The 18,653-nt window shown below is 45.5% G+C and overlaps 1 protein-coding gene across 2 annotated transcripts; it reads right to left on the bottom strand.

Annotated features, from left to right (window-relative positions):
* Positions 1-3,309: 3,309 nt before the first annotated feature.
* Lysmd2 (LysM domain containing 2) lies at positions 3,310-18,377 on the bottom strand. Of its 2 annotated transcripts, none has more exons than XM_032910374.1 (3): positions 17,942-18,377; positions 5,525-5,856; positions 3,310-4,202 (listed from the first exon to the last, which is right to left on the bottom strand). In XM_032910374.1, exons 1-3 carry the CDS (start codon positions 18,212-18,214, stop codon positions 4,160-4,162), a joined length of 648 nt encoding a protein of 215 aa, XP_032766265.1. In that variant the 5' UTR covers positions 18,215-18,377; the 3' UTR covers positions 3,310-4,159. The 2 variants fall into 2 exon arrangements, with proteins under 2 accessions (XP_032766265.1, XP_032766266.1); XM_032910375.1 differs by lacking the exon at positions 17,942-18,377 and adding an exon at positions 7,299-7,451.
* Positions 18,378-18,653: the final 276 nt, after the last annotated feature.

Here is an 18,653-nt window from a genome sequence, read left to right as displayed (position 1 = left end):
CCTGTCCTTACTTCCGGTGACCTGGTGGCGCCTCCGCTGCCATCCTGAAACCTCTCTTCTACCCCAGTAACAATGGGTTTTCATAGTTAGAAGACAGTTCTTCCTGGAGAGGCACAGAGGCAAGCAAGACGCAAAACCTGCCGGGCACACAAACTAATCTCTCCACATGTTCTAGAGAAGCCAAGACCCAGCCACAGGTGAGTGTGGAGAGAGTGAGTTCAGAACACCTTTGCCCAAACTGTATTTACCAAAGCACAATGGTGCAAACTGAATCATCAGTGCTAGCTTGATGGACTCTGCTTTAACTATGTCACAGGCTGTTTGGACCTCAGACAGGAAACTGGTTCAGGCTGCACCGTCTTAGCCCCACACTTTTTAAAACCATACCTAAGTACCTATTTGGGACTTTTTTTAAAAAGAAATTATTTTATTGTAGTCTAAACTAGTGTATCCTGGTAACCAAGACAGGAGGAGCATGTTCGATCCTACTTTACAAACAAGAGCATCCTTGCACTGGATAAACTCAAGGTCATGGGGTCAAGAAGTTATGAAACTGTCACAGAAGCAAGACTTGACAATCTAGGTGCTCTCTATGGTGATTCTGTGCCAAGGTACTTCAGAACTCTATCTATGAGGCAGAAGCAGGAGGGATCCAAGTTTGAGGCAAAACTGGGCTATACAGCAAGCCCCTGTCACAAAAGAAAGCAAACAAATGGCCAACAATGTGACCAAAACCCGAGGTCCCCACTCTGGCAGAGTGAAGCAGGAGGATTCCAGTCCAGAAGCTGCCTGGGGTACATAGCAACTTCCAGTTCCATGCAGCCTGGCCTAGTGTGGCATAACTCAGAAGGCTGGGGCAGAATTGGTGTGCATTTGGGTCCACGCAGGCCTACATAACAAGTTCAAAGTCAGTTTTGGCTCAAGACACCCCTAGACCAAGTTCTTGGCACAAAGGAGATATATTTGCCCCAGAGGGGCAGAGGGCAGGAAACGAGAGATACAGGTAGGAGATAGAGGATGAGGGAGAAGGGGAGGGGAACAAGGGAGAGGGGAAAGAGGTATTTGTCTGGACTCAAGCACACACACAGGGCTGCCTCTGGGTAGAGGAGACAGTCATGACATGTAGGAAAATGTCAGTTTGTGAAGGTAAAAAGAGAAACCAGTGTTAGGATGAGGTGTCTAATTCTGATTGGACAGGTTAATTAGGGGAGCCAACAGGGGCTTTTGACTGTGGAACTTCAACACTTTAATAGCTGGGTATTGGTAGTCAACCTCAGGAGGAGGAATTCACCAAATAAGGGGATGGACCTTGATGGCTAGCTTTAGGGCTAGCTTTGGGGCTAGCTCTAGAGCTACCTTTGGGGCTAGCTTTACGGCTAGCTTTAGGAATGTAATCTAAAGGCTTTTAGCAAGGCAGAGGGAGTGGAGGAAGGACAAGGCCTGCCAGAGCCATGTTTGCAATGCTCAGGCTGGCCAGCGTCCCTTCAAGCCAGGGATATATAGCAAAACCCTGTCAAAACAAAAAAATCTCTCTAGTCCAGTACAGTTAAACTGTAGCTACAAAATTACTGAAGATTTGAAGATGGGAGATATTTTAAGTAGAAATTGCTGACAGGGGAAAATAAAACACTTAAGAAATATATTTGAGGGCTGGAGAGATGGCTCAGGGGTTAAGAGCACTGACTGGTCTTCCAGACCAGAGGTCCTGAGTTCAATTCCAGCAACCACATGATGGCTCGCAACCATCTGTAATGGGATCTGCTGCCCCCTACTGGTGACAACAACAGTGTACTCACATACATGAAATAAATAAATCTTAAAAAAAAAAAATAATAAATATATTTGAGCCTATGGTCATAATTGAAAATTTGAGCTTCCATGATATCATTCATCTTTACCAAATTAAATAATTCTCTGCTGACCATTTTATTCCTACAGCCCACAGTAGCTTGCTTGGGCCTCTCCTGTTCTCCTTTTTGTTTTCTCTTCTTCCAATTAAACCTCCACAGCTCGCATGATAACAATTACAGAAACAATGAAGCACTGTCTAGAGAACCCCAGTTCTGAGCTGGGACGATGGCCTCATGTGCAAGTTTGGGGAACTGAGGTCAGAGAGCAAGGGAGCTGGGAGTGTGGCCCAGTGGATAAATCTCTTTCTAAGCAAGTATGAGGACCAAGAGATCAGATTCCCCAAACCCACATAACATCCAAGCAGGGCATGCTGGCCCCCTGTAATCCCAGACTCGTGAGGCAGAGGCAGGGGATTCCTGGCAAACTGGATAGCAAGCTAGTTAGTTAGTGAGCTCCAGGTTCAGGGAGAGATGTCAAGTCAATAAATAAAATGGAAAGAGAGAGGAAGATGTTCAACCTCTGACTCCACACGTGCATATATAAATGCACACAGAGAGAGAGAGAGAGAGAGAGAGAGAGAGAGAGAGAGAGAGAGAGAGAGAGAGAAACACTCTGTTTCAAGGATACAATGAGAAACAAGACATAAACGATTATGTTAAGTGAGAAACAAACTGGCAAGACAAGAACAGTTTCCAATTCCCACCATGGCACCTGTGGGCCCTCCCATGGCTGGGTCTATGATTGTGGTGGTTTGAATAAGAATGGCCCCCCCAAAGACACACACACACATATTTGAGTTTGTGGTTGCCAGATGGTAGAACTCTTTGGGAAGGATTAGAAAGTTGTGGCCTTGATGGAAGAGGTGTGTCACTGGGGGAGGGCTCTAAGGTTACAGAAACCCATGCCATTCCCAGTGTGTACTCTCTGCCTTGTGTTTGTGAATCAACTTGTGGCCTCTCAGCACTGGTTTCAAACCATGCAAGCCATGTTCCCCATCATAATCGTCATGGACTCACCATCTCAAACCGTAAGCCCCAAATAAGCTCCTGTTTCTCTAAGTCATCTTGGCCATGAAGCCTTAGCACAGGAGGCGAAGAGTAACTAAGACAATGATGTTCTGGTACTGCAGGCTCCACTACACTAAAACCCCAGGGTTCCTGCTCCTGATATAGAGTATAGAGTATAGAGGCAAACATGGAGAAAAAAATAATAGAGAAGAAAGAGGGCAACTAAAACAAACTCCATTTTACCCTACAGGTATCAGACTCTTTGGGGGATGTTGGGGGGGGGGGGAAGGTAATTATAGGAAATATGTGTGGAAGCCTAAAGACTTATTTAACCTAGTTAAAGGTATTTAACCCAGTGAGTAGATGTCAAGACTAAAAATATATCAACTGTCATCAGTATGTTGCTTAAAGTTTTCTGCTATAATTTAGACATAATAAAAGGCAAGCTGAATTAAATGAAACAAAAACCTAACTTTTAATTCGATGAGCACAGCAATGATACACTGTAAATGAAGTGACATGGAGATACAATGTCAACAGAATGAAGTGACACAGAGATACAATGTCAACAGAATTCTGCCTATCTCCTGCTAATATGGTTTGATTTGTTCTTCTGGAATCCCAGCACTTGGAAGGTAGAGAGAAGTAGATCAGGAGTTCAAAGTCATTCTCAGATACACAGTGAGTTCAAGGTCAGCCTGCACTACATAAATTCCTATCTTCTGAACAAAAACCAAATCAAACCAAATCAATCTTCTTTCCCCCATTTTGAATAAAAGAAATGAAGGCTCCTATGTGAAAACATAGTTTATTCTCTCATCCAGACATCTGTAGTTTACTTTTACAAAATAGCAGACAAAATTTGGTTCTTTACATTAGTACAGAATATGTGATATTGAAATATATATTATATCACTTGAGTTATAAACACACAGCAAATGCATTATCACTTCACAATCACCATGTTCTCCATACATTTAGGATCTCATCAGGAAATAAACATAGCTTTTGGCTTAAATATATAAAGAGTCTCTGATGCCTTTTGTATCTACAAAAGCCGGTCTAAAACTACCACCATCTACAAAAGTGAAAGGCTTTGGAATAAATACAGTGTTGCTGCCATGCCCTAGTAAGACTTAACTATAGAAAGCCAGAGGAGCTGCTCACTTCAGGGCAGCTGCAGTTGGTCTACTCAAAGGTGCACTATGGGAGTCCAGGAGCGGCGTTGCTTCTGAAGCAGGGCCAGTGGATTCTTTAGGGTCCAGCCGTTCTGTGATCTGGCTCAGTCCGTCGGCCAGACACTAACTGTGATAAAGAGAAGCAGCATAGGGACTCTCTTCATCCCTGGAAAAGAGAAACACGGCAAAGATCGGTGTTTACAACTGTATTCAGAAACAGACACATATAACTTATTATGCACTTGCTGAAGAAGAGCGAAACTATACCAACAGAGCATTACACGTGCCTTGGAGGTCAGGTGAACAGGCACACTTGTTCAGGACAACTTTCTTCTTCTTTCATTGGGACTCTCAGACAAGGAATAACATTTGCTTGCATAATATTTAAATATATTAAAGATACACTAAATTATATTTTATTCTATTATTATTACATTCAATTATATTTATTATTAAATTAAATTTTCTATGCCAGATGGGGGGCTGAAGCAGAGGGCTAATAAGACTTTGAGGCCACTGAACTACAGGGAGACACTGACTCAAAAATAAATGAACAAATACAAACTAAAAGGATTGGAGGTCCACAGAACAAATGGCATACAGAAATTTACAAATGAAGACTAAGAAATCAACATATTAACCATTAAAAAAAAGGACAGTGGTTGAACCCTGGCATCAATTCTATTTACAAAAAAAGTAGCAAATATGTTAAAAAGGAAACAGTAGTTGGAAGGACACAATTGTATCTAGATAGAAAGGTTTGCCCTAGTGAGGAGGTTAAAGGGCTCACAAGGAATCTCAACATAGGGGGTCCTGGGTAACAAACAGCAGCAGTCTGACAAGTGTTGCAAATATCAGTATCTCGTGTCTTCTCCAGGGCACTGCTTCCCTTGCAGATGTCACGAGATATTCTAGGTCCAGCTGCTACCCCAAACTGCTAGCCGGACAATAACATTAGGTAAAGAAGCAAACTTTTTATGCTAAATAACAGAGACAGAGGCAAGACAACAACAAAAGCCTTGGGTATCAGGAAGCAGCTCTGTTTAGACTTCATATCATCAGAGAAGCCTTTCTAGGGCTGAGGAGATGGCTGCCCATAAAGTGCTTGTGCAGTCCTGGGGACCTGAGCTCAAGACCAAAAACCGACACAAAAAGCCAAATCATTTGAGCAAATTTATAATAATCCCAGGGCTCGTAAGGCCAAGGCTAGGGGCATCCCTAGACACCCAACCAAACCCCTTAGCGAGCCTAAGAAACTCAGTCTCAAAAAAAAAAAAAAAAAAAAAAAACGAGGTATACAGGATCCTGAAGAACAGCATCCAAAGTTGACCTCTGGCCATCACACTCCCATGCACCCACATACCTGCACACACACATGCACACCTGCATACACACACACATACACTTTCTCAATTAAGACAGCTTTTCAAACAAGAGGATCTTAAGAGTATTGGTCCAGACATTGACACCTGTACCAAGAAACTTCACCTGTTCTCTTCTTTGAGTTTCCTGGCTGCCTGTGTTGATAGTTTAATCTGTAAGTCAAGTCTTTGCAGGAAATCTCTAGCAGACACTTCCTCAGGCTGCACAGGCTTGGGGTCCGTGTCCTGAGGACTGGGAGGGGGTAGTTCTTCCTCAGACACTACAGGCTTCTCTTCATGACAAAAACTGCTGTCAACAGTTTCACTTTCTGGAGAATCAATGGAGTTAAGTCCATTAAACACCAAAGGCTTCTCTGATAGAATTGGGATGCTCAGCGTTTTCTTCAGAAATATACAGTCATTGGTAAACAGTTTGTTGGCCCTTTTGATCTGTTCCATCTAAAACACAAACACACACACACAAAAAGAAACAGAGTTATATACAACCAAGTTCCAGAGCTGAAATTATTACAAACGTGGAATCATACATATTCATGATCAATTGTGTGCAGTACTGTGCTGACTTTGTGTTATAGCAACTTGACACACTGGAGTCATTTAGAAAGAGGGACTCTCGATAGAGAAAATGCTTCCATAGGATTTGCCTAGAGATAATCAGGGTAGTGCATTTTCTTGATTAGTGGTCCCAACCTACAGGGGTGGGGCCATCCCTGGGCAGGCGGTCCTGGGTGATAGAAAAAAACAGAAAAAGCAAGCTAAGGAACAAGCCAGTAAGCAGCACTCCTTCACGCCACTGCATCAGCTCCTGCCCTAAGTTCCTGGCCTGAATTCCTTTGATGATAGACAACAAACTGAATTAAACGATTTCCTCCCGGAGTTGCCTTTTTCCCAACTCAAAATAATATTTTTTATTACTTTCTTAGGAATTTCACACAGTGCACTCCGATCACTCTCACTTCCCACTCTTCCCTGGTCCACCCTCCCTTCCACCCTTGCCGCACCCTCCACAAAACAAAACAAGTCCAATTTGTGTTGCCCAGAGACACACTGGAGCATGGCCAAACCCCCATCGGCCAGCCCCTTAAAGAAAACAGGGTCCATTCCTGGGTGTCACGTCCCATCCCCTGTCCCAGGTTCTCCCCACTCCACTATCCCCCCCCCCAGAAGCCATCAATTCTTCAGAGCTACACTTAAGCCTCTTCATCACAATCTTTAAGTATTCTTCAATAGCTTCCCGTTTGGACTGTTTCTTTTTGGGGGTTAGGGAGAGGTTGTCACAGAGGCCTTCAATGTCTCTCCTTCTCAGTTATTAATCTGCAGTCATCAATACCACTGCAAAAGAAGCATCTTTCCCCATAGCTAGCAGCAGCACGGATGATGGATGAACTTCCCGCATGGTTTTCTGCAGTAGCATGGATCATGCACAGAAACTCGGCCTCTGGTGGCAGCATGGAACTCAGACCTCAGCATGGCCTCCGGCATACATCCTTGACCTACACATGATCACAGAAGTCTTTTGAGGGGACTATACTGGCTGGTTTTGTGTATCAACTTTATACAAGTTAGAGTCAACAGAGAGGAAGAAGCCACAGGTGAGAAAAATGCCTCCATCAGATTCGGTTGTAAGGCATTTTCTCAATTAGTGATCAAGGGGGGAGGGCCCAGCCCATGGTGGGTGGTGCCATCCCTGGGACAGTGGTCCTTGGTTCTATAAGAGAGCAGGCTGGAGCAAGCCAATAAGCTGCACCCTCCATGACCTCTGCATAAGTTCCTGCCTCCAGGTTCCTGCCTTGTTTGAGTTCCTGTCCTGACTTCCTCCAATGATGAACTATGTTCTGAAAGTGTAAGCCATCAAATAAACTGTTTCCTCCCCAACTTGCATTTTGGTCACAATGTTTCATGGCAGCAATAGAAATCCTCACTAAGACTGAGACTTGATCCTGAAAATGAACCATTCTTCATCTCAGATATCTTGTTGTTTCTCCAAATCAGGTTGATCATGGGCATTGTGTCCAGAAACGGACCCTGAATAAGCTCCAGTTCCCCTGGAGGCCAGAAGAGAGCATGAGATCCTGTGAAACTAACATTACAGAGGTCGTTAGCTGGGAATCACACCCAGGTCCTCTGGAGGGGCAGCTAGTGCTGAATCGCCTCTCCAGCCCCTTTAATACTTACTTAATTCCAATTTGAACATTTGTTATCTGGCTTTTAAAAAAAACTAAGTCTAGTGATACAATTTAACTTGTTGAGGGATCCCTCTATCCCTGGAATTCTGCTCGGAATTAATAGGCCCAGGAGGTGGCAGTGGCCCATGGGTAAACAGAATGTCAAAGACTGTTGCAGCTGTTGAGATGGCTTCGTAGGGAAAGTGGAGTCTGGTTCTGATCCTTGTGACTCCAAATGGGCCCTAAATAATCAGCATCTGAGGGCCAGGTAAGAACAGGAGATAGGAGACATTTCGCAAAGAGTGTGTCACTCTTTACCCTATGGAGAGTGAATGCTCACTTTAGGGTTCCCAGAGATTGTGCGCGTGTGAGTGGCAAATGGATGTAGACTTACTATCTCCAACCATCATAACCTATGGAGACCTTCCCCAACCCACAGAGGTGGGTAAGGGGGAACGGAGACTAGAACATACATATCTCCCATAACCCTCGCAACAGGTCTGCAAGCCAGCTAGATCTCTTTATAAACGAGAAGACAGGAGAACGTGGCCTAAGCCCACAGTGAGGGCTCACACTAACGGGCTCACTGCTTGGTAGAGTACATCTCCTGCTACTTTCCTCTGCTGTGGGGTGCCTATACTTACTTCCCCATAGTAACCTCTAAACTGCACCATGATAGGACCCCACAAGCAGCATGAGGCTCATTTACACAAAATCGTCCTAGCGAGTTAAAGACGGAAAGTTTAGCGAGGTTGCGGAAGAGCCTAAAGGCTTGATTCAAGCCTTTAAATTGGGGGAAAAATGCATTCCTACTTCAAGGAGTCTAAAGAAACATCAGTCAAATAAATGGCCCGTTCCTCCTGCCTTGCTTTGTTTAGTAAGAGGGTTTTACTACACAGCCCTACCTTTCCTTGAACTGGGGAGATGGCAAAAGTGAGAGAGACTGTGATGGGTAGGTGCATTTTAGAGACTAAATTAAAATCTAAATATCCCAAGTGCCCCGGCTAGCAGGCTCAGATTTGAGAGAACGAAATAACTTGAAAACGTTGCCCATGTAGGCTGAGATATATTCCAATCCACCCACCTCTGGGCCCCTAATGAGATCTCCCATCTCCCTTGGTGCACAAGCTTCCAAAGGCGGACTGCTCTGGAATGCATGGGGAGCACATGCTCACTCCCACCCCTGCCGTACGGAGCACCTCGGCCTCGTGACACATCACTTCCATCCCAGAAGGATGGCAGCTGCTGACTGCGCCGCCGGGCAATGTTCTCTCTTTCCTGCAGGGAGGAGAGGACTGAGCCACCGCCAGTCATCCTGCTACCACAGGGAACCTGACACTGATGCCACCCTGGAGGAAGGCATTCGGATCACAGCCTGAGGTCAGAGTACCTCAGGCCTTGTGTTCCCATGAGTGAAAATACAGCCCACTTTCTACTTGGCTTGATGCTTTGTTTTGGTTTTTTATTGGATATTTTTTATTTATTTACATTTCAAATGTTATCCCCTTTCCCGGTTTCCCATCCATAAACCCCCAATCCTATTCCCCCTCCACCTTCTATGAGGATGTTCTCCCAGCCATCCACCCACCCTTCTCACCTCCTGACCCTGACATTCCTAGGACCATGGGCTTCTCCTCCCATTGACGCCCAGCAAGGCCATCCTCTGCTACATATGCAGCTGGAGCCATGGGTCTGTCCATGTGTACTTTCTGAATGGTGGTTTAGTCCCTAGGAGCTCTGGTTTGTTGGTATTGTTGTTCTTATGGAGTTGCAAACTCCTTCAATCCTTTCTCTAACTCCTCCGTTGGGGACCCTGTTCTCAATCCAATGGTTGGCTGTGAGCATTCACCTCTGTATTTGTCAGGCTCTGGCAGAGCCTCTCAGGAGACAGCTATATCAGGCTTCTGTCAGCATGCACTTCTTGGCATCAGCAATATTGTCTGGGTTTGGTGGCTGTGTGTACATGGACTGGACGCCCACATAAAGCAAGCTCTGCATGGCCATTCCTTCAGTCTCTGCTACAAACTTTGTCTCTGTATCTCCTCCTATGAATATTTTTGTTCCCCTTCTAAGAAGGACTGAAGCATCCACATTTTGGTCTTCTTTCTTGCGCTTCTTATGGTCTGTGAATAGTATCTTGGATACCATTTTGGGCTAATATCCACATATCAGTGAGTACATACCATGTGTATTTTCTTGTGTATGAGTTCCCTCACTCAGGATAATATTTTCTAGTTCCATCCATTTGCCTATGAATTTGATGAAGTCATTATTTTTAATAGCTGAGTAGTACTCCATTGTGTAGATGTACCACATTATCTGTATCCATTCCTCTGTTGAAGGACATCTGGGTAGTTTCCAGCTTCTGGCTATTATAAATAAGGTCACTATGAACATAGTGGAGCATGTGTCTTTGTTGTATGTTGGAGCATCTTTTGGGTATATGCCCAGGAGTGGTATAGCTGGGTCCTCAGATAGTACTATGTCCATGATGTTTTGTTTTGTTTGTTTCCTGTTGTTTGTTAATTAAAAACAAATCTTGGGGCTGGAGAGATGGATCGGCGGTTAAGAGCACTGACTGCTCCTCCAGAGGTCATGAGTTCAATTCCCAGCAACCATATGGTGGCTCACAACCATCAGATGCCCTCTTCTGGTGTATTTGAAAACAGCTACAGTGTACTCATATAAATAAAATAAATCTTTTAAAATAAATAAATAAAAACAAATCTTTACCTAGAGTCAAAGTACGACAGCAGCCATGCAGAGAGCAACAACTATGTGGCAGAGCCAGAGACTGTGGCAAGGCTGGGGACAATGAGCTTCCAGCACGGTAAGGAAGCCAGGCCTCCTGAGTCCCTGCCTTGTGGCTAGGATCAAGTGTAGATGCTGCGGTTTACTTTGAATGTAGTAAGAAGCCCTTGGACAGGCAAAGAGACCTGCGATCTCAATGCTGGGAGGCCAAAGGACGAAGACCCCTGCGACTTCAAGGCCAGCTCTGGGCGACATACACAGGAAGGCAGAGGCTAGCCTACGATACAATGAAACTCTTGTTTCAGAAAACGGTGGGAGTGGGGTGGGAGGCTGAGGGTGAGGTTCACCTAGTGCTTTTTGTTAGCATCCTTGAGATCCTAGGTTCAACCTCCAACAACGCTTCTGCTAGGAATGGGGGCTCACGCATTGAATCCAGGGCTGGGCACGGTAGCACATACCTCTAATCTGAGGATAAGGATGGTAGCACATGTCTGTAATCTTAGGTCAGGCACGGTAGCACGTGTCTGTCTGTCATCTTAGGTCAGGTATGATAGCATGTGTCTGTAATCCCATGACATGTGTATCTGTAATCTCAGCACTTGGGAGGTGAAAGCAAAAGGATTGGGAGTTCAAGCCCACAGAAGCTTCTAAACCACAGTTGACTTTGAGGCCAGCCCAGGATACATGAGACCCTGTCTCAAACAAAACAAAACAAAATGGTAGCTCCTGCAGTATGAAGGAAAGAAGAGGTATGATCTAATTATAGTCAAAGTCCACTTACTTATAAACAACGTCAACTACCCAGGAGTTGTGGGGTACGTGGGCTGAAAGACAGACTCTGGTGAAGGGGTGAGGAACAGAAGGGCAGGTACAGAGAGAGCAGCAGTGGCAGCCATGTAACTGGATAACCCAGGACACAGAGGATATTTTATCCTGTGAGGAATGCTGTCTATTTCCATCTGAACGCAGGTGTGGAAATTTCACCTCACAAGAAAGAAGGGCAGCTCATGATCCATGCAAGGAAAAGCTGGAAAACTCATTTCCATGGGCCTTCTGCTCGTCCCGACAGTCGCTCAACCCTGAGAACAGAAAATGCAACCTTTCGAAGTGACAGAATGACTTTCTGTTTCTCAGGAGTTGGAGGTTTAGCAATTGGATATTTCCGTCCTCTCCTAGCCAGGCCTAGCAGCATGACCCAGGGAAACCAGCCTGCTGTCTGGTCACTGAGAAACAGACTGGAGAAGGCAAGTTAGAACCCTCAGGGCGAAATAAGGCAGAACGCACACAGCCGTCATCGAAGTGATTTTCCTGTAGATGCATTTTATGAACAGGAGTTTAAACAGGAGGGAATTCACAAGACTTAGCCCCAAATGTTATCTCCTAATGGCTGCTGGCTTGGCTTGTGGAATAATCACGTATACATCATATACATATACATCATATACACCTACACATACATCATATACACATACATATACCATATACATATATATCATATACATATACATCATGACACATATATCATACACACACATATATATATACATATACACACACACACACACACACACATATATATATATATATATATATATATACACACACACACACACACACACAACTGTCATTGTTTTTACAGGAAACAGACTGAAATAGTAAATGGTTCTCTCAATGCTCCATGTGTCTGTGACCTGTTCCTTTCTGGTGTTAGTGGTAACCAGACCCTTCCCATCACCATGTGGTCACAGGGAAAGCGATGCTGTTTTTCTTTCTACATTCTCAAAAGAGTATATAAAATCCACTTGCAGGAAATGTTCCCAAAAAGTAAGTGTGTGTGTGTGTGTGTGTGTGTGTGTGTACATATATATATATATATATATATATATATATATATAACATATAACACATGTATTATATTAATATAATTAAATTATAATTCTATATTATAATTAAAATAATGTATTAGTAATGATATACATTATCTATGCCAGAAGGTATTATCCGTCTCCTGGAACTGGAGATGGTGAGATGGGTCTGGAGGTATCTTCAGGGTGAAGAAACTTTCTGAAATTGAACTGTGACAAGGACGTCACAATTGTAAAGTTATTAAACATCACTTAAGGCAGGGTGAGCCTGTGCTCTATACTTATTCCTCAGTGACAGTGTTGCGGGGAGGAGAACTCATAACAACTATTAAAACCCCAAGTCACAAGTTACCCTGCCATACCTTTCACTCTAGGTGGCACTGTGACAGTCAACGACCTGCACCAGCCTCAGTGGGTCACCGTTAAAAACAGCCCACGAGTTCATCCAATTAAGTCTAACTCCCAGGTTCTCCCTCCCTTAACAGAAGATCACTTTCTCCCAGCAAGGTGTCTCTAATGAGGGGAAGCGTGGAGCAACCCAGCTTTGCAGCTAAATGGAAGACAAGGAGCTGACCTAGGACCAGGTTTGAACTCTGATGCTAGGCGTAGGCCTGTTATCCCAGCACCCAGATGGTATAAGCATTTCTCTGATACAGAGTGAGTCTAGACCGTGTCAAAGAAAGAGGGAGGAGGAGGCAGAGTTTATGCAAATTGGTCTCCTTTGCTGCCTCCTTCCTATTTGCTGCCTCTGTGCTGTCCTCTCGTTTTTTTCCAAAGTTTCCAAATAAAATATTCTAAGTGGCAATTTCGAGCTGTGGCCAACTTCCCCCAGTGGCTTAGATACAACAGGGAGGGGCCAGGATGCTGAATTAAACAATAGCTAAATCTAGAACCAGAGCTAAGAGGCCTTGATGTGTCAGTAGAGATAAACATGGCAGGGACATTCCAGCAAGTTTACGTCTGAGGTTTGAACTGCAGCTAATGGTTTTCTCAACCAAACCCAAAAGGTTTCAGTTTCCCAGAGCTACTTCCTCAAACTCTAGCAGAGATGCCCAAACCTAACCCTGTGTGGAACTGAGTGCTAGACTCACAGCTGAAGGAGGCCAGGGCACCAACAGCATGCACCAGCAACTGTGGCTGGTACACAGAACTGGCCTTGCCTGCAGAATGGCACAATGGAGACGGGAGGATCAGGAGTTCAAGACCAGAGTGGGTGGGCTAGATAGTGACTTCAAGGGTAGCTTGGGCTACATGAAACCTTGTCTAAAAAGAAATAACAACAACAACAACAACAACAACAACAAATGGATAAATAAAAGAAGGGCCTACAAAATGGCTCAGGAAAAGTGTTTGCCACCAAGTCAGATGACCCAAAATGGGTCTCTGGGACCCACCTGGTGGAAAGAGAGAACCGACCCCTTTAAGGTGGACTTTTGATTTCTACTCACATACTGAGGTACATGACACACCCCTCCCCCAGCCCAAAGAAAAAAAGGTCATTTTAAAAATGTTTTTATATTTATTTCACATGTATGGTCTACATGTACATGCCTAGTACCCATGAAGGTCAGAAGAAGGTTCAGTTCTCCTAGATTTAGATATAGATAGTTTTAAGTCATGTGGGTGCTGAAAACCAAACCCAGGTCCTCTGAAAGAGCAGCAAGTACCCTGAACCATTGGGCTATCTCTCCAGCCCCACTTTATTTTTTTTTTCTTTTAAGAAAAGAAATAGTCCTCAAATCAATTCTCAAATTTCATATCTTCAGCAGATTGGACACCCTCACTCAGTCCCAACCTAGAATAGAGTCTGCTTCACTTCGGGGGCTAAGACTTCATACCACCCAGACTTTTTATGGATTGAGTTCACACACGCATGAAGGACCCATCACATGCTAGAAAGAGAACATTTTTATCATGTAGCCTTGGTATCTAACACAGGCCTCAAATAACCCAGGTCCAATACAAGTAGAGGAAGAAATAATAATGAGTATGGGTTATTAGTGACTCACTGAAGAAAGGACACTGTGGAAATGTCATAGTGTCCAACTCACTGGAGGAAGAACTGGGGCCAATCAACCTGGCTCAATTCTTGGAAAGAATTCTCCTTCCTTACAGAGAGGCCCCCTGGGTCTCCAGGCAGATTTCTAAGCCTGAGATACTCAGTGGAAACAGTAAACAAACAAGCATAACAGGCAGACAATGTATCTTTTTTTACATTGTGACTGACACTGTGGCAACAAAGTTCATAGGTGAGAACTGTGCAATCAAGTTGCCAAAGCACAAATTCACAATGTTGCAAGTGAGTTTATAATTGTATACTAAATCACATCCCCTGGTTTACAGTTGAGACACAGCTGACAGTGGATCAGCAGAGGACCCAGACCCAGCCACTTCTCACCACATCTTCCCTTCTTCACTGTTATCTTAATCACTCTTCTAGTTCATGGCATCACTACAAAGCCTTCATCCTATCTTGTTCCCCTTGGTCCTGGTCCATACAGTCTTCTCATCACAGCAGCCAGAATGATCCTTTATGGTCAGGCATGGTGATGTACACCAGCATTCCAGAGGCTGAGGCAGGATTACAAATTCAAAGTCAGACTGGGATTATACAGGGAAACCTTGTCTCAAAACCAAACCAAGCCTACCCTGTTGGGTGGTTTTTATGCCAATAGGACACAAGCTAGAATCACTGGGAAGAGAGACCTTAGGAGCCAGGTGGTGATAGCACATGCCTTGAATCCCAGCACTTGGGAGGCAGAGGCGGGCAGATCTTTTGAGTTCAAGATCAGCCTGGTCTACAGAGTAGGTTCCAGGATAGTCAGGGCTACATAGAGAAACCTTGTCTCAGAAAAACCAAAAGTAATAAAGCGAGGATACCACTTGGCCTTTATGCAAAGGGGTTTGGTTTGGTTGGTTGGTTGATGGTTTCGGTTGTTCATATCTTCATCTTATTTTGCAGCCCTGGCTACCTGATACTCTATATGTAGCCCAGGCTGACATGATTTCCTAGCAACCTTCCAGCCTCAGCCTCCTTAATGGCTACTGGTGTTATGGGTGTGCAGCACCAGCTTAAGATAAGCATTATCGGTTTCCCTGGTTCTGTGTAGCCAGTGGGAGCACCTCCCAAACAATTTCATCAAAGTAATGAGCTGAGAATAAAGAAGCTGGGCAGTGGTGACACACCCACACCTTTAGTCCCAGCATTCAGGAGGCAGAGGCAGGTAGACCTCTGTGAGTTCGAGGCCAGCCTGGTCTACAGAGTAAGTTCTAGGACAGCCAGGGACATGAAAAAACCCTGTCTTAAAAAAAAAAAAAAAAAAAAGAAAACGAACAAACAAAACAGAAACAAAAACAAACAAGAAAAAAAAGGTGTGAGTTTGCCTTTAGGAGAACATCCAGCAATGTACAAATGAGAGTAGGAGGGTTAGTGTCTGGTGGGCAGAGCACGGGGTGCTGCTAAATATTCTACAACGCACAGGACAGCCTCCTGGAACATGGACTCTTACCATCTGTCTCAATAGAATGTTTTACACACACACACACACACACACACACAACGCACACCTTACTCCAGCAGGTGAAAGCAGAAGGATCTAGAGTTCAAGGTCATCCTCACCTACATAGGGAATTCAAGGTTGTCCTCACCTACATGGGGAGTTCAAGGCTAAGCTGGGCTTCACAAAAACATATTAACAATAGTATTAAAGTTGAGAAATCACATTATAGACTATTTGTGACCATAGATGGAATACTTAATTCTTTATATCTGATTCTAACACATTAAAATCAGAAGTTGGGGCTGGCAAGACACGTTAGCAATTAAGAGCACTGGCTGCTCTACTCTGGACCAGGTTTTCATTCTCAGCACCCATGCGGTGGTGGCTCACAGCAGACTTTGACTCTAGTCCCAGGGAATCACTCTCTTCTGACCTCCGCAGGCAACAGGCATGCGTGTGGTACACAGACATACACACAGGCAAAACACCCCACACATAAAATAAATAGCGTTTTAAAAAAACAAAATAGAAAGACCAGAAACCTTTATAAAAGTACAGAAGATCTGGCTTATACTTTAACAGGAAAGAATAATGAAGGTAAAAGTAACGGGATCTGTTTTAGACAAATCAGAGGTTAGGAAGTATTTGAACAAAAGCAGAGATCGCACTAAGCATGTGTTTAGCAGAAGGAAGCCATTTGAGAAGAACACGTGTCACAGAATAACTGTCATAGGGAGAGACCATAGAAAATCAGTCTTTTGGATGTTATAGATTCGCAAGTACACACATACTAGCCCAGTAGCTAAGATGCACAGAAACCAGACAAAATGACCTTCCTTCTTCGGTGAGCAGGATGCTGAGAGCTCCTGCTAAGAACGCAGATCGGAAGTAATATTTAGAGCAAAGAAAATCTTTATCCCTGTGTTAGCTCAAGCTGGTCTTGGTGATAACCATATTTGGAAATACCCTGACTTCTTATCTCTCTTCTCATCTGCTAAAAAGATGAATCACACCTGACTCCCCCTAGGCCTCTTAAGAAAGCCAAATTAAATAAGAAAAATATGAAAGCAAGAAGAAGCTGGAGAGGTGCTCCGTAGTTAAAAGTATAGTCTGCTCTTCCAGAGAACCAGGGTTCAATTCCCAGCACACACATGAGGGGTTAAAACTCTCTGTAATTTCATTTGTAGGGGATCCAATACCTTCTTCTGGTCTTTCTGGACACCAGGCACACAGAAGGTGGGCCTACATAAATTCAGGCCAAACACTCATACACTTAGATTTCTCAGTTCTGCTTTTCCTAGACTCCGACCCAAACCAGCCCCCAGTGAGTATATGGCTCTAAGTATATGTTCACATTTAGAACTGCCCAGAGGGGTCTCAAAATGGTGTGATCAAGTTCTCAAAATGCTTAAATGATAGAAAGACTTGCTGGAAAACAAGCACCTGGTTAAATATGCAAAATAGGTTCCTCTGAAGATACAGGCAAGATCATCTTTCTTCCGACTGCTGCCCACGAAGCTTCAGGAAAGATCATTGAAAACGGATACTGAGCTCCAATGTAAAAAGGCCATCACACAGCTCACAGTTAATTATAAGTAATTTTAATGAAACAATTTGTTCCCTCGGGTTTCCATGATCTTCCCTAAGGTGTAATGCAATATACCCAAGACGCACACCTTTATAAATTTGTAAAACACAGCCCTCCAGCTCACCTAGACCACAGTTCCTGGCTGCTGTTTAGCGACAGGTGTCACGTTCGGGGTCGCCAGTGAGCACAGGGGTGTAATTTCACTTCTAAATAAAGAAGCAGAATCGATAGAACCAGAACCATCCACGGGAAGAACTGTACATCCTGACTCATCACAGCTTGTTTACAGAGCGCAGAATTCGTATCCGTGTGGCTTTGAGTAAATATGTAGTGAGCTCCGGGTAGGAAAACGGGTAAAGGTGGCTGTGGGTAGTGCCCAAAATGCGGGCCTCCCTGGTGTTTCTCGCGCGACAGAAACGACCTGAGACTGGCAGGGGTACTGGGAACGCCATGCAATAGCTGGTCGGGGAAACCCTGGCGGCTGCCTCTCCCTGCAGCAGCAGCAGTTTATACGCCCATTGCAGTTGTAGCAGCGCGCGCTGGGATGCGGCGCGGAGACGCGGGGGACGCACGGCCTGCTCCCCACCCTCCGCTCTCATCCCCGACCCCGCCCGGGGGCCGCAGGCCCGGACCGCGGCGGCGCGCCCTGCTCACCGTGACTCCGTACTTGAGCGCGATGCCCTGAAGCGTGTCCCCGGCGCGGACCCGGTGCTCCACATGGCGCTCGATGACGCCGGCGCCCAGAGGCGCCCGCACGCTGGCCGTGCTGCCGTACGAGCGGGTCTTGGTGCGGGCCAGGCTCAGCGACAGCTCAGCCTCCTCGGGCTCCGAGGTGGAGCGAGAGCGCGGCGGAGGGGAGGGCGCCGAGGGCCGGTGCGCACGGGGGCCGCCTTCCCGCAGGGCCGGCGCAGGCGAGAGATCCGCCATGGGTCCTGCCAAGGCCGCCGGGGCGCCGAGCTCGCCAAGGGGGCGGCGCCTCCTCCTCCGCCTCTTCCTCCTCACTAGGGCTGCGGCTGGCCGTGCCGCGGGGGCGGCAGGCGCGAGGCCGAGGCGAGGAGCTGCGGGACCTGCATGGCGTGCGCCGCTCTGAGGCCAGCTTTTCCCAGGCACCAGAGGTCCCGGTGCTGATGGCGATAAGGGAGCTGAGCCTGGGCTGTAGTGTGCGGGTCCTGCCAGAGAAGGCCCTGCGGGAGCACGCCGAGGCCTGTGGGCCGACAGAGGCCCACGGAGGTGTCCTAGATCCCATGTGGACCTCAAATCCGTGCAGACAAGAAAGAGTCCGACTAAAGCCTGACCTGGCCACAGTACATCCCCCCGCCCCCCATCAAGCTTTGCTTGCCATTACTGATTCCTCAGTGAGGGGCCT

The sequence above is a fragment of the Rattus rattus genome, chromosome 8 (genome assembly GCF_011064425.1).
Source record: "Rattus rattus isolate New Zealand chromosome 8, Rrattus_CSIRO_v1, whole genome shotgun sequence".
NCBI lineage: Eukaryota > Metazoa > Chordata > Mammalia > Rodentia > Muridae > Rattus > Rattus rattus.
The sequence above is the reverse complement of the archived record's forward strand: the minus strand, read 5'-3'. Positions and strand labels throughout refer to the sequence as shown.

Coding starts and splice junctions, on each gene's coding strand:
- Lysmd2 (XM_032910374.1), bottom strand. CDS start 18,214: ATGGCGGATCTCTCGCCTGCGCCGGCCCTGCGGGAAGGCGGCCCCCGT. Junction 5,857..17,941: donor CGCTCAAGTACGGAGTCACG/GTGAGCAGGGCG, acceptor TTTGTGTTTTAG/ATGGAACAGATCAAAAGGGC. Junction 4,203..5,524: donor AAACTCAAAGAAGAGAACAG/GTGAAGTTTCTT, acceptor TCTCTTTTCCAG/GGATGAAGAGAGTCCCTATG.